We start from the raw sequence: 15368 nt of genomic DNA, 5'->3' as shown, positions 1-15368 counted from the left end.
GGTAACATCACAGCACAGAGAGCGAGCAACATTTAGAAACTTCAGTGATGGCATCATGTCCAGAGGCACTATGAAATTCTATCCTGCTTACGCACACCTTTAGATCAGAGCCTTTGAAATGAACAGATGATCTTCTTTAAAAGAAGCAGTTGATAATCTTCAGACAGTTTATGATCACAGAGGCAGCAGCACTGACGTAAGTCCACCATGCCGAAGCCTGCTGACAGTGATATCGTCAGGTTGAATTTTAGCCTGAACTCATTTTAGTTGATTGCTGTTCATTATTCGAGTTTTCACCACTTTTTAGCCAATGTTTAACACTGATGTTTAGAGAAGTTGGGCTTATTTTGTTAAAGGTTATTTTGGAAGAAAATGGTTGTTGGTTCAGTATCAAAATATACGTATACATTTATATATATATATATATATACATGCATAAATAATGAAATTACAAAACCCTTTTATAAAACTAAATTGATAAGCCCAACCAACTTTCTTTTCTTACATTATGATAACTATATTTATGAAGAGATACTTCTGTGGGTCGTAATATTGTATGTAACTGCATGTCTGGTCCTGCACGGCAGTTTTTGCTGTGTTTGAGCATACAGTATGCCCTCTTTTGGGTTCCCTATTGGATTCTGAATTGTATTTTGTATTCTAAATACATTTTGGCCACTAAAGAAGGTCTGGCAACATTGCAGCTGTGTACATTTAGTTGATGTGAATATGTGTTCGGTTTGCAGCAAGCCAAATCTGTTTTACAGATGTATTTACTCATACTTTTTTCAGTTGTACTACAAAAGGATTGCCATGGGAATTGTTTCAGGCAGCTATGTGAATATTTTCAACAATGGATATTTTGTTGCCAGATTGATCATAATCCTTTAGTGCAGAGAATTAGCTTCCTTCCAAATCCTCTCTTTGAGTAATCCAAAAGGTATTTACAAACCAGAAAAAAAAAAAGCATCATGACTGATAAACACTGGCCCTCGACATGTTGCTGATTCTGTGCTGCTTTTTTACCTTGTATGTTACTGCGATACGTATTCAATCACATCCTTATGTAATTCTTGATCCCTGTGTATCACATTGCGTTGGAGGTTATTTGCTTAAGCCAGAACGAGTTGGCAGAGCAGAGAGCCAATGCACTGATATATAATTACAACCAGACCAGATACAATAGAGTATTGGCCCAAAGTGGGGGGATTAAGCCAGGTATACCATTCTAGTGGAATACTGTGATTACAAAAGAGAAAAAATAAAGCAGTGGTCTTAGATCAAGGCTAGGAAGAGGAATAGACAAATACAGCAGAAAGGTGACATAGATTAATGTGAAGGTTATAAAAGAGTGTGATTAAGACCAGTAGTATTGTGAAATACTCAAATCCACCATGATCTTCCCTTCATGCAATCTTCAAAGACAAAGTTGAGAAAGACAGATAAAGTAAGGATTAGATGGAAACAGAAAAGTTGTGTGTGCTGTGGCAGGCTCTATGCAGGAGTAGAAACTAGGAGAAAGGTATTTGATCACACATATCTGCTTACTTTTTTGTAAGCGAACCGTTATAAGAAAATCCTGAATTTATTTTAAAATATATATGGTATGAATGCAGAGGTCCATTGTGGGTAAAAATAACCCTTTCCCAATTCCTTATGTAGCGAGCCATAGTGTTTGGCCCATGAGTTTAGTGTGTTTTATGACTTCTTGCCTGCATCGTGCCACGCCAAGTCACGACTGCACCATGTTACCCATAAACCATTGGGAGCGTGGCCGGCAGCTTTGAGATTGCATGCTCTCACCTTGGCTTCCACAGAGGCTGTAATTAGCCTGTCTATTTCAGGTGTGGGAGAAGAGGAGAAAGAAACCAGAGCAAGGAGCTAGCTTAGAGTAAGGGCTAAGGGCACGAGGGGTGAGATACCTGTGAAAAAGGAGAACATTAAAGGTAGGGATAGTGGAAAATTGCACGGGGAAGCAGGGCTGGAATTTGCTCTTAAGAAAGCAGAGGATCTGTCAGGGTTAAAGAAAAAGGCTTGCTGGAATACTGTAAAGCTCTCTTTTGAACATTCACACCATGTTTCCTCATCCGTAGCCCGCACACTGTCTTCTGTTACAGCTACACACACACACACACACAAATGCTGCAGTTTTCGTTTAAAGTCATGGTGATTAGTGCACTTTTCTCTTTATTCCTTTACACTTGAAGACCCACCCCCGCTCTCTCCATCCCCGGCTCTAACATGTTCCAGAAAGTCAAACCAGAACCACATTTTATGAATGGAAAAGGGACTCAAACATAATAGAGAACTGTATCCTCCATTCGACATAGACTGGCACTGGAAACCGACACTTCAAAATATCCTTGTCAAATTACCACTGCTCGCACCGACGCTCGTCACATTTAAGAGTCTTGATACCTTAATCTAGTGTCAATTAGATATCCTTCATAATCCCAGGAAGGAAGTCTGTATTCAAAGGAGGCCGGGCACTCTGGATGTTCAAGTAACACAGTCGCCATGTTAAAGCACATGCTCCTTCAGGTGACCCATGTATTTTCTTAATCCCTGCTCCACCTGTGTACCAGTATGTGTTAACCCTCTTGTTTATTCTCCCTGAGGACTGGATTTTACACCTCTAGACTTCCTGTAAATCCTTGCAGCACCGGTGGCCCCAATCTGATATGATCTAAAAACATAACCCTCATTCTCACCTCGAAATCACACCAATGTCTGCTGTCCCCTGCCTAAAGGCACATCTCCCATTGGTCATGGGTCTCACTGGTTCCCACATCTGAGGGTGGCGATTGGTCACAGGGGGTTCTTCAATAACCAGTGCTGCTCAAATTAGGCATGGTTAAACCGTTTCTGAGAAAGCAACATGAAAAATGTGCAGGATTTCAATTTCTACGTTGAATCCATTGAGGATAGGTTTGGGTGTATAGAGGTGTTTGGGATTGCTCATTTGCGTGCAAGTCTGTTTGTACGCTTAAAATCCTCTTGAGTGCTCAAATTCCAGCGTCTATGGTTACAGTCCCTACTTATGGAAGTACCACCCAGGAGCCTGTTTGACTGGTGCCGAAAACCAAGCCTTTCTCATGCACGCCAACATGCCCAGCGTCAACAAACACACAGGTACATGTGCAACTCACTCAGCCGAGTAGGGTTTGTTTATCTAGAGTCAACCAATAAGGCATAGTCACGCAAGGACCCTGTTTCCAAAAAAAGGAAACAGGCTGACAGACACACTTGTATTAACATGAGTTCATAACAATCTCCAAATGACCTGGACTCTCAACATGTTTCTGTTTTTATTTCCCAAACAACGACCTTCTCTGCTATCGTATAAACACAATTACAATAGTATGATATACAACAACATCAGGGAAGTGATGATATTCTCTTTTCACACAGTCAGTGCCATATATTTAATGCACAGGTGCTTCTCACAAATGAAAAGTGCTATTCATAAGGAATCTAAATAGTGATAAGATACTGAAAAAAGTTTCAGAATAGTGTCAAACTATAGCGGTTATTCTAGTTTATATTTTGTTACCCTAATGTTTCTGTATGTGGAATACGGAATAAATTACGACTAGTCTTACTTGATCAGTAGCTTATGGTGGTAAATGTTAGCTTACTGCTGACTTTTTGCTAAGATTATAATTATTTTATAATTTCCCAATATGGCCAGGATAAATGGCTATAAAAGGAATCAATCACAAGTTGAGATTCTTCTTGAACTGCCACCGCCGCTCGGCAAGGAAACCACATTTTTTAATCAAAGCCTTACTTTGAGTCTGTAATGCACCTGAAGAAAAAGCTATTGTTGTCTGGCGGCTGAACGTCGGCTGCTCTGGTCCACTCTGTTTTGATCTGCTCTTATTTGCTGTGCTCGGCTGGTGCTCACTGTGTTTTGCTTGAGCATTTAGTGTTTTGACTTTCTGTGTGGGGCAGGCCCGTCTCTGCCTTCGCCTCTCATTAGCTGTGACACACGGTGACTACCCAGGAAGCCTTTCACCGCCGCCTGCCGCTCAACGCAAACCACCTGCCAGACATCACAACGCTCGGGTCTCCATCTTCCCAACCTATGCATGCTCTCAAGCAAATGAGAACACGTATTCAATTCGTCCAGCAAATCGAAGCTCTATCGCACCAAAAGCACAAATTCACTGTTGTGAATTAGGACCTAATGAATAATTTAACAGATATAAACACCTAAACAACCCTGCAGCTGTGATAGCATGCATGCAGATTTTTTTTTCTCACACATATGCAAGTTTACAGCAGTGTCACTCAGCCCTGACAGAGCGTTTCCAGAAAACTGTACGTTGATCACACTCACATGGGCATGAAATAGGCGTCCATGATCTCACACCAATACACTCTCGGATAGCATCTCACAGGCGCCTTCTTACTCAGCTCAGAGAAATCCACTCTGCAGTCACGCAACACTTGGTGCTGAAAGTAAAACAGGAAGGTCGTCTTGGTACCGATGTGTTCTCGGCTTCTTATTTCACAATCACAGATGACCTTTGCATGAATACCAGAGTGATGTTTACTGTACAGCATCTCTCTCTCACTAACCACATTTTGTCGGTCAGGGCGATGAAGTATAGTCCACACACAGGCAGAGAGTTTATAACTTACATAACTCTTACATATTCTACAATAATAACAGTTCAGGGTACTGAAGTGTTCGCGGTTGGAGGTTCCGACACATAGAAACATTAGGGTAACAAAATATAAGCTAGAATAACCGCTTTAGGTTACGTTTGACACTATTCCGAAACTTTTTTCAGTATCTTATCACTATTTGGTTAATGAATGAATACGATACAAAAAAGAAAAAGGATTTCAACTTATTAAAATATTCTATTTTTGTTGATGCAACATTGGACCCCAAAAGTGGAAGGTGAAAGAAAAGCAGATTATTTTAGAAGCATTTGTCAAATGTAAAACCATTATGTTGAGTCAAAAGGTAAGAAAACACTGAAGTTGGGTATTATGAGAGAATTGAAACACCTTGCAGACATGTGGTGTAGATCTTTATTAAATCTTCATTGCCAACACTTGAAGATTTGATGGGATGAGGTTGGATTACAGGTAATGTTCTTTCCTGTTTGATTCTGGTTATCTGATTCCCCCCACTGTGAGAACGCATGGGTATGAACCCTGTCTGAGCCACTGAACCCGGGCTGACCCGGGCAGCTGGAGAATGAATCACAGACATGTGAATCACATCCGTTGTCTTTTTCTCTTTCTGTTGCTGTTTACATTCACAGCATGTGTCCCCCTTCTATTGGAGTGAAAGTTGGAAAAACACAGGGAAGTGTTGACAGATCAGGAGACGGTTTGGAGGATGTCGTTTTGTTTCAGACAAGAAGCCTGAACAGCTGCGACCATTTGGGAACCAAAAGACAGGAATACTCCATCGTACCTCAGACCAGTCAACAGTTTCAATGGTAGCAGTTGACTAGAGGTCTCATTATTAACACATTTGTTTGTAGCCTTTATTTAACCAGGTAAAATCCCATTGAGATCAAACGATCTCTTTTTCAAGGGAGACCTAGAGATTCAGTCTCCGACAAAAAAGTTAAACAACAACTTGTAAACAGACAATGTTAGTTCATTATCAATTACTAATGTCAACATTTGAGATTATGTCTGAAAGCAACTCTGAAATGATATATTAAAATGCATTCATTTGTCAAAACTTGGCATGATCTTTTCCCTTCAGCGGACGCTATGAAATATCGATATAAAGCAAATTCCTAGTTTGCTCTTTTATATTTACGTGTGTAGATGTACATACAGATACCTCCTTTCAAGATTTTGTTATTCTAATTGAAGGAGAAATGAGAGAATAGATGCCGGCCTTCACTTCTTACACTTTTCCACATCCCCGCCTTATTCTGGCATTAATGGCAGATAACAGAGAGGAGAGGAGTAGAGTGGAGAGGATGTGTGGTAGATGGATGGAAGGATGGATGAAAGGATGGATGGATGTCAGTGCTGTAGTCGTCCATACAGCGCTTCACATTCTGCTATTTTCATTTGGCTCTTTATTGCTCCCAGTTGTTGGGTTGAACAAAATGGGGCCTAAAAGAAGAGAGAGGAGGTGGAGGTCGCTCCACCAATCCTTTGCTTTATTCCCTGGCAGCACTTTGTTTGCGAGAAATGTCACAGTAGCTAAATCAAGTCTACCAGAAACAGACAGAGCATCTGGAGGATTAAAGGATGTTTATACGTGTCTTTCTTTATGTGAGCCAAAGGGGATCTAGATGCTGGGGGTATATTGATATGCACTTGGTAAAACATTCACCAAATAAATTGTTGCTCCTAATGATTTGAGAGAAGACGAAACTGTGAAATATGTAGGTTACATACGTGTGATTTTTAGCACACAGATGCAACCAGTGAAAGTGTTGATGGATAAATTGCTCTGAGGTTGGTTGCACTTGTCAGAATGTAGGTTGAACATGCCTCAGTGTATGCACATGAGTCTGTGTGGGAATGTGTGTGTGTGTGTGTGTGTGTGCATGTTTCTTTACTATGAGTGAGCTTATACACAGGACTGTGATGTTGTGTCATTCTCCTGTATCTGCCTAAAAGTGTCCCATGTTAAGACTAATAGAAGAATCCAGGCAGAGATCCAGATGTTTCTCTCAGTGTAAGGTATTTGACATTCTCACACACACATAAACACACTTACAGTCCTAAGGGGACTGCTAGCTGACCGCATGTTTTCCCACGTACAGAGATGTTTAGAAGTTTAGAGTTATCTTCCTCAATATTTAGAACTTGTGTATGTGTCCTCTCAAATAAAACAAGAAGAATTGTATTTGGAGTCATCCCTACAGCTGCAGCAACTTTGGTAAAGAAGGGGGCAGTATGCGACCTCAAAAACTGGCAAAACTGCTATAAAAAAGGGAAAAGGGGGCAATGTTGAGGCGCAGCATCGGCAGATAGAGCAGGTTCTGGGGCTGGACTGCAGCAAACACGGCTAAGGCTGCTCCAAATATAAAAACCTGAATGACTGACAAACAAAACCCCTCACAATTTGTTTAATGTGTCCCCCAATGTTGGAATTAAACTTGCGCCACTCTATCATTTGGTATCCAAGAGGCTTTTCACTTGCTTATTTTCATTTTGCTGAGTGAGCGTGCATGCATCCAGCGTTGCTTCTGTGTCTCTTAGAGAGATTTATGCTCAGGATGTAGTTTTCTTTCCTAGCTGTTGGACATTTTTTGAGGCCCATCTTTCTTTCTAGGCGATTTTCAACACCTGTAAGAGTGAAGGACGACCTCGTTGCTCAGCACTTGTCCTCCCATCTTCGCACAGCGTCTTCTTTTTTCTTTTACATCTGTTTTACTGTCCTCATCCCCTCAGTCTGCTCCTTTGACATCCTCCTACAGTATGTGCTTTACGTTGTGTCAACCCACCAATCACCGAGAAACCTTTAGCTTTGTTATGTCTTTGTAACCTACTTTCGATGTTGATAACTTTTGACCTCTAGTCAAACAAAAGGGAGAGGAAGTTATGATACAGCCCATTACTGTGTCAAGTTAAACTGTATCTCTTACTCTTGAAGGTACACACTTCTATTTTAGTGTGCGTGTGTGACCTTTCCTGCCCCTGGTATGCCACCGCGTCACAGGAAGTCAAGACTGACACCTAAGTCACATCAAGTGTCTGCGTGTTTATGCGTTTGTTTGTATCGCAGCGGGACGGGTATGCGTTCACTGCCCTCTCCTGAAATAGGAATCGGAACCACTTCTCTCCACTTTTTACATACGCTCTGCTCTCCAGCGCTGCTGTTTTTTTACATTATTTCCTCAGTCAATCCAGTCCTACATCAGCTTGTCATCACCAACCTCCATTCCCCCTGAACCCAGCCACTCAGGACTAATCACAACCCTACTGTACGTTTCAGTCACTCTGACGCCGCACTCCTCCAGCGCTTGCCGACCGAACTGTCAACATGCCGATGTCAGCCTTTTATGTATCAAATAAAGGTAGAGCAGGCATGGCCCCCTGTGACCAATTTATTATAATGCATATCCCTGCTTGGGAGGAGGCACTTTAAATGGCCAATGACCATGTTGTAAGGATGTTTTAAGGGATTGTGAAGTCATCCACCCCTCATTCCGACTTTTTTTGTTGCACCGCTATTATTCCTCCTGCCTGGACCCTTTTATCATTTTTAGCTGGACTATATCTCTTTCTCCGCCCGCCCTGTTTGATTTCTCTATACCAACTGTCTCTCCCCATCCCACCACTCCCTTACACATTCTTCTCTCCCCCATTCCAGCTTGTCCTCCCCATCTCCCTCCCCTCCAGCCAGGGGAAATGCTCTCTGCAAAACAGCTCCACGCTGCTGTATGGCTGCGGGGGCTGAATCAGAGGAAGTACAGCCCACTATGGAATATGGAGACTATTACTGTAATATAAATGCTGCGGCTGGCAGAGTGTGTGTGCTCGCTGGCGTCTGTGTCTGAGGTTTGAAGGTGTAGAGGTGTTAAATGATTAAAACTGTTGAAACATACATTTTAAATGAGTCAGTATGTGCACATGCTGTACTCATTCTCCATTGTTACATTTTAAAATTGTTTCTTCTTGTTGCCAGCAAAGTCTGGCAGTTGCAAATTGCAAAATGATTCAGATAAAGACCAATAAACAGTACTTAGGTGAAATCTGGTTTGATAGTATACTCTAAAATGGTCCAGATCAAGTTGAGCAGAGGCAGCACTTAACACTATTTCATGCTATTTTATAAATCCTTCAATTCCAAAGTAATAAATAGCGTATTGCCATTGCTTAAAGGAGGGAAAGAAGGATGAAAGAGGGGGAGGTAGAAGGAGGTGGAGGAGCATGATTGAGGTCTCTTTGAAAAGGTTGGCACAGTCAGGAAATGATTAGGCCACTACAACAACCCCAATAATGACAATAGGGAAAACATGTCTGCAGCCACTACCACTTAGCATCAGGAACAGTATGGTTCCTATTTCAATACAAGAGCAGGATTGTATGTGGGAGGATAGGAACATATAATGTAAAGAGAAGTAATAAGGTGTTACTCAAAGGAAGGTTTCACGCTGAGTAGAAAGCTAATGGCGGCAGATTTACCTAAATACTTACTATTTTTTTATTTCACACAAAGGCAAGCTTCCAATTACTGCGAAGGACTGTAGTAAGAGCTCCAACAACTAGCGAGCTATCGTTAGCTTCATGTTGTTTCAAAACCCTGGCTTACATGTTATGAATGAATGGGCGTCCGTGTGAAATAGTCCTGAATATGTGGGTAATAAATTATATCATGCTAAAACACTGAGGTTAAAGCTTCAAGTACCACTACCAGGTGTGAGTTTTTTCGTTCATACATGAATCTTTTCCGATGTAGAAAAACGTACCTGGACCAGCAACAGGTGGTGGATAGTCATAAGATTATAAGGGATGTAAAAAACTCGAAGCTTGGCCTTCCTTGGGGAAGCAGTTGAGCCTGAGCAGAAATCTGTGTTTTTTTTGTATTGTCTATTACACCATATGTTGATACAATACTTCTCTTAAAATCCCACGTGAACTGTCATGGGGTTCAGCGGCAGTGTGTGGTTTATGGTCTTTAGGCAGCATGAGGTCTGAGACTTAGGTCACCACTCCTGCTGGACACAATATCTCCTGTATCCCCTACAGCCTTCTCCTGCTATTTATTACGACTTTACCAGATTTCTTCATAAACAGAAGAATACATTTTTCCGGAAAGCTGGCGGTACCAGGTCCAGTTTGTTTAGTTTAACATAACATTTTACATTTGAGTGTGACGCGACTCTTGGTTGTCATTTAGTTTTTGTTTCTAGCCTCTGAATGTGTGCTTGCGTCACTAGAGCTCTGATATGTTAGTGTTGTGCCAGCCCACACAAACCTAACGCCAGGCAACACATGACCACCAGCAGTGAAACAGCAAGTGATGCTCCGCTGTTCTCTACTCATCCCTGCAATGCTGATTTGCGGGATTTACAGCTCTGTCTGTGTGTTTTCACAGGGCCTCCAGGAAAGCGTGGACGGATGGGAAGAAGAGGGGAAGCCGGTAAGTGACGGCCTCCACCTGCTCTGTTCTGCTTTCCTCTTCTTTTTCCTGAAAGACTCTTCTCCTCTCTCTAACACTCTCTCTCTTCTCTGGGGTGATGGGATGAGTTTGAGGGCTTGTAAAAGCAGTGACCCGAGAGTCAGGACGTTGGGATGATGGGCTGCAGTAAGCCCTTCGCCCTGTCCCTCCCTATTTGTGCCGACATAATGCTAACATCAGCCATGTGGTTGCACTAACTTTACCCAGATGTCAGTCGCTCTCGTTGAGCGGTAGCAGCTGCTGTAGTACGAGCCTAATGAGATTCTCCGTTGCCGACATCACTACCCGCCATTATTGTGCTGCTCTTTCTTTCCACCCAGACCGCAAAACACTCATCGAGGAACCAAAACATTGCAGAGACATCATTCTTGTTACTCAAAAGGTCGTCGGGACAGATAGAGCGGATGTTATACAAGTTTGAGTCACGTTTTAATTGTTTTTCATTGAGTGTTGACTCAAATTGTGGAGCGACATTGTTAGAAGATGTTATCAAAACCTGCAGGACTGAAGTTGTTCTGTAGGATATGTGTCAGGTGGAAAAACTTCCAGTCTGGCTGTGATTCATCGTTGTGGATTAGGTTAGATTACATCTGTTCCTGTGAATATGTTGACTAACATTTATTGCTCAACCGAGTGCACCAAGATCCTTCCTGAAGGTCTCTTGTCCTTTTTAAAGCAGTAGAGTATATTTAAAATGTATTATTGCAATTTTCTTTATACCATATATTTACCTTTTAGTTTTTTGACATAGAATATTCAATGATGACTTGAGGCATATCTAAAGTTTCTTATGCAGTGCCATGGTGTGAATTCAGTTTTCTATCTCTCGCTAGAAGTATTTCATATTTTTCATAAATGAAAAGCAACAGTTGGACAGTCTCCCTTCCCCAGCCTAAATGTGTCTCTGATTCAAACTAAAGTATTATTAGTTATAAATCTTCCACAACAACAAGTGAGAAATGGTCATTCCATTTTCAAAAAGTAATTCCCTTAAACAGCCAGGCACTAAAGTTTGTAGCAAACTTTTGGGGCTAACCCAGTGCAACGTTGTGGCACTCTTAATGTGCTTTTAATAGTTTTTGGACATCAATAGTTGGTGGTTCTGGTATTCGCTTGGGATTAATTGACAGTTAGAAAAATCACCAGACCACATACCCTCTTAAGTATCACATGAACTCTGAATCAACATAGATTGCGGAAATCCCTCAGAGTTGTGCGATCCAATTAGGCAATCACAGGGAAAATAAAATACATTTCATGAGGGTGGTGTGTATTTCCAGCCACTTTCCAACAGGAAATTGTTTTCCAAAGGGATTATCATTACGGGAAAGCACATCGTTAAGGTTTCTCCTGAAATGGGACTCATTGGCTCATTGGCTGCTTGCTGTGTGTCGCAGGATGGTCTGTCTCGAACGATGAGGCTGTGTTTAGGTTGTCTCTCTTGTTGTTTACCTTTGCGTCCTCATCTTGCAGTCTGGGTAATATTGTGTAGAGGTAGGTGGCATGGAGAGATTTTTGCGCCATCCTCTTGCTAGTGACTCCAGCTTTTTACAAGATCAAAGAAAGGTTTTCCCTGTTCTTTCAGAAAAAGAAAAAAAATACGAATGGAGAGAAACAGAAACAAAACCGGACAGCAGGAAAGAGGGCAGACAGAGTAGTTAAGCATCTTTCGCCTTCTCTCCTTCGACAACACTCAATGTTTTTTATTCTGTTTGCTCTTTTACTTCTTTTCTTTTGTCGTATGTTTACCTTTCTCTCTCTTTCTTTCTCATTAGTCTCCAGACTTGCACACACCTGTCTCAAGTTCAATCGTTAAAGCTGGTCTAACTGTTGCTCTCTAAGCAGGCTGCATTTGTTTACCTAACTGTCTGGCCCAGAAGGCCTTTTTCCCAGCGTCTAGACGCAGCTGAAGTTGGTTGACTTGCTCTTCATGCCTCATAAACCCTGACACCTCTGTCATGTTTTTTCCTTTTCACCTTCTCACCCCAACCACCTTCTGTTTTTCATCCCTTTTCCTACTTCTCATGTCCCCAAAATGCCCTTTGTCTTGAATCAAACTACAATCTTCAAGGCTCACAAAGATTCTGGTCACATTAGCAATACCTTTTTGAATGCTTTAATAGTGACAAAACACCACAAATATTCCACTTTCTCAGAAGGAGGTCTGTTTTCAATCGTGTTGAGTTTATGTAGATGTTTAGTGTTGCATGGATGCTGATGAGCTTTGTTGTTCCAGGACAGTACTGGCGGCATAGTGCCTAATCGTGCCACTGTAATTGTGTTAACAATCACATAAATCAGCATCATGATTAGTTTTAAATTGTTATCAGATAAATATTAAGCAATCACTAATAAAGTATATTTTAATGGAAAAATTATCAATTCAATTTGAAGGGTTTGAGTGGTTTATTGCTGCCCTTGGCATTGGACTTTTAAGAGATTGTTTTTCCTTTTTATAAGAATAGTCCATCAACATCAGAGGGGCCTTTTGATCATTACTGTTGTTTTTGGTTAGTCTGAGTAATAAAAGCAGAATGTACTTATTGCTGCTGAGGCTCAACATCAGAGAATTTCAATCAGATCTGAAAAACTGCCTGGAGTAATATTGAAGGCATCTTATTGTTATGCTTTAAAGGGACATACAGTTTGCCAGCACACCCCCAACTTTTTATGTCCTCCATTTCATGCACCCAAATCTTAGGGAACAAAGTATTCACATGACTTCATATCCTAATGCAAAACATGGCCCATTATCCAGAAGTCTGTTTATCATAACAGGTTGACCACAAAGTCCATTGGCAGCGGCTCTAATGAGCTTGTTCTGTACCATATTTAGCTGGTTAATTACAGTCATCATTTTACAAACCACATTGCATGCGCAGTTTTTTTGTTGTTGCTCACCACTGTCCCGAGGAACTGATTGCTGTACAAACCAGTGGTAACCATAAGTCCCACATGTTGTGCTCCATTATTTTCTAATGTCTAATTTCTCTTTCTCTCTTTTTCTGTTGCAGGCCTGCCTGTAAGTATAATTCCATCTCATCCAGGTAGTATTGAAAACCACTCATAAGTTACTGAACGTGAAGCCTTTTCTTACACACAGGTACATATCATATTCTTCACTACACAAACTATGGATTTCTCTCTCACCTGTAAAACAAGAACACACAGACACACAAACTGTCACAGACTCACTCACACATGTGCATCCACAGAGTGTGGCAGTAAATGGACCACCTAGAGAGCTGTGTGTGTGTGAGCTAGTATCTCTGAAAGTGTGTGTGTGGGTGATGGTCAGGGAGCAGTGACTTATTAGCAGTGAGTTATTTTCCTCTGTGGGACAATAACTCCTGCTGACACTCACACATGCAGCAGATAAAAAAACACAAATACTAACTGGACACTACTGCTGCCGCCTGGTTTGGATTTTTTAAATCTAAAATTAAATGTTGTGACCTGTCTGAGAAGAGTGACCTGTCTGTTATTTAATTTTTTTAATCAGAACGTTTTAGTCACATGTGGCGCAGATCAGATATGCAGAGGTGTAGCTTATACGATCCGTTACACACCATGACGCAATTCCAGAAATATCGGAGTGGCGTGTTAAGCTGACATTTTTTAAATCCAGGAAATGGTTTTATTGGAGAAAATTGTCTATGCAGCTGGTTTACCCTGAGACCACACCCAATGTGTACCCTTTTGCCCATAAAATCGAGGAAAGGTGGGTCAACGTGAAATCACTTCCTACTCCACAAAGTAACACTCTGTCAGTACAATTTGTCTGAGTCAAGTTTATCGGCTGGAAGCTTTAAAAATCTACACAATGGCAATTTGCCTTACCTTTATAGTGAAGTGTACCAGGTGTTACATGTATACAGTATACAGGGTGGTGTGTGCAGCTGTCTAACCTGTCTCAATGCTTCATGCTTTAATCTCTAACCTCACCAGGGCAAGGCTGGACGGGATGGATACCCGGTAAATTTGATTTGTTATTTATCCTTTCACTCTTTAATTTACCCAATCATGCCTCCATTTTCCTTTTGTTTATTTCCTCTGGATTTATTCCAACTTTTCCTGCAGCTTCAGTAGTCCTTTTTCTGTCTCTCCACAAATTACTCTAATCTTCCTGTTTCCTTGCCTCTTCATGCTCCCTTCAACATGTGCTCCTCTCCAAGTATGTATCCTGCCCCATCACTGAGATGTAACTCAAATACAAAGAAAGTTGTATTTAAACACAAACAGAAATAGCCAGCCCGAGAGTGGCAGGATGGGATGAACGTCTTTTAACACAGAAAATGTAAAACATCACAAATGACTGACTCAAGGCTGAAAATAGTGCCATAAAACATATTTAGCGCATGTGTGAAAATGAGTAAACATGAACAGTAAGCCGAGCAGTAAACACACAGACCGATTTTGTGAAGATCTCATCTGTAAACATAAACCGCAGAAGTGTAAACAATGCCAAGGAAAATTTGAAACATTCTTCCACAAATTTTAAATGGGATTTAATACTGTTTGAACTACATAACTGAGAACATCCTGGCTACTGAATACAGAGCAGATCACTGTTTTCTAGACTTGTGAAATGAACTTAAAGGTAACTGTAAGTACATTTAATTTATGTTGAGGTACTTATACTATACTTAAGTATTTCCTCTTCTTGTTATCCTGTTTGTTTGTTTGTAGCCTTTATTTAACCAGGTTAAAAAATCCCATTGAGATCAACGATCTCTTTTTCAAGGGAGACCTGCGGTACATTAGTTACACATAAAAACAACAGGAAACAAAAAGGACATCACAACATAATTACAGGGGTATAAATTAGCAACCTATTCACAGTGACAGGTATCCAATAACATTTCATCCTAACTTGTACTCCACGGAAATATTGTACTTGTTCCTCATGTCATTTATTTGATAGCTTTAGTAAGCATTTACTTTGAAGTTTGGGTTTTAATACAACAAATGAACCTATAAATTATAATGTATTATCAATTGTAAGCTATTCAGCAGCACATTAAATAAGTTAATCAGCCCCAAATCTACCCACTGCAGCATTAAAGTGCATATTAAAGCAACAATAACTACAATCCAGTAATATATTTGATGACTCTGAAATGCCACATTCTGCCCAACTAGTACTTTTGGGTATATTTTGATGCTATGTCATTTCAATTAAGAATTAAAATTAAGAATACAGGAATTTCTTTACAATATTGTTTTGCTACTTTTACTTAGTTAA

At 40.8% G+C, this 15368-nt stretch overlaps 1 protein-coding gene across 2 annotated transcripts in view; it reads left to right on the top strand.

The window, feature by feature from the left end:
• The window catches only part of si:dkeyp-44a8.4 (collagen alpha-1(XXIII) chain), a 112497-nt gene that overhangs the window by 71403 nt on the left and 25726 nt on the right, over nucleotides 1-15368 (top strand). For both annotated transcript variants that reach the window (XM_034122097.1, XM_034122096.1), the window contains exons 3-5: nucleotides 10040-10084; nucleotides 13138-13145; nucleotides 14072-14098. In XM_034122097.1, the coding sequence (XP_033977988.1) occupies nucleotides 10040-10084; nucleotides 13138-13145; nucleotides 14072-14098 (80 nt within the window). The remainder of the gene's footprint in view (nucleotides 1-10039; nucleotides 10085-13137; nucleotides 13146-14071; nucleotides 14099-15368) is intronic.

The sequence above is a fragment of the Trematomus bernacchii genome, unplaced genomic scaffold, assembly GCF_902827165.1.
Source record: "Trematomus bernacchii unplaced genomic scaffold, fTreBer1.1, whole genome shotgun sequence".
Taxonomy (NCBI): domain Eukaryota; kingdom Metazoa; phylum Chordata; class Actinopteri; order Perciformes; family Nototheniidae; genus Trematomus; species Trematomus bernacchii.
The sequence above is the reverse complement of the archived record's forward strand: the minus strand, read 5'-3'. Positions and strand labels throughout refer to the sequence as shown.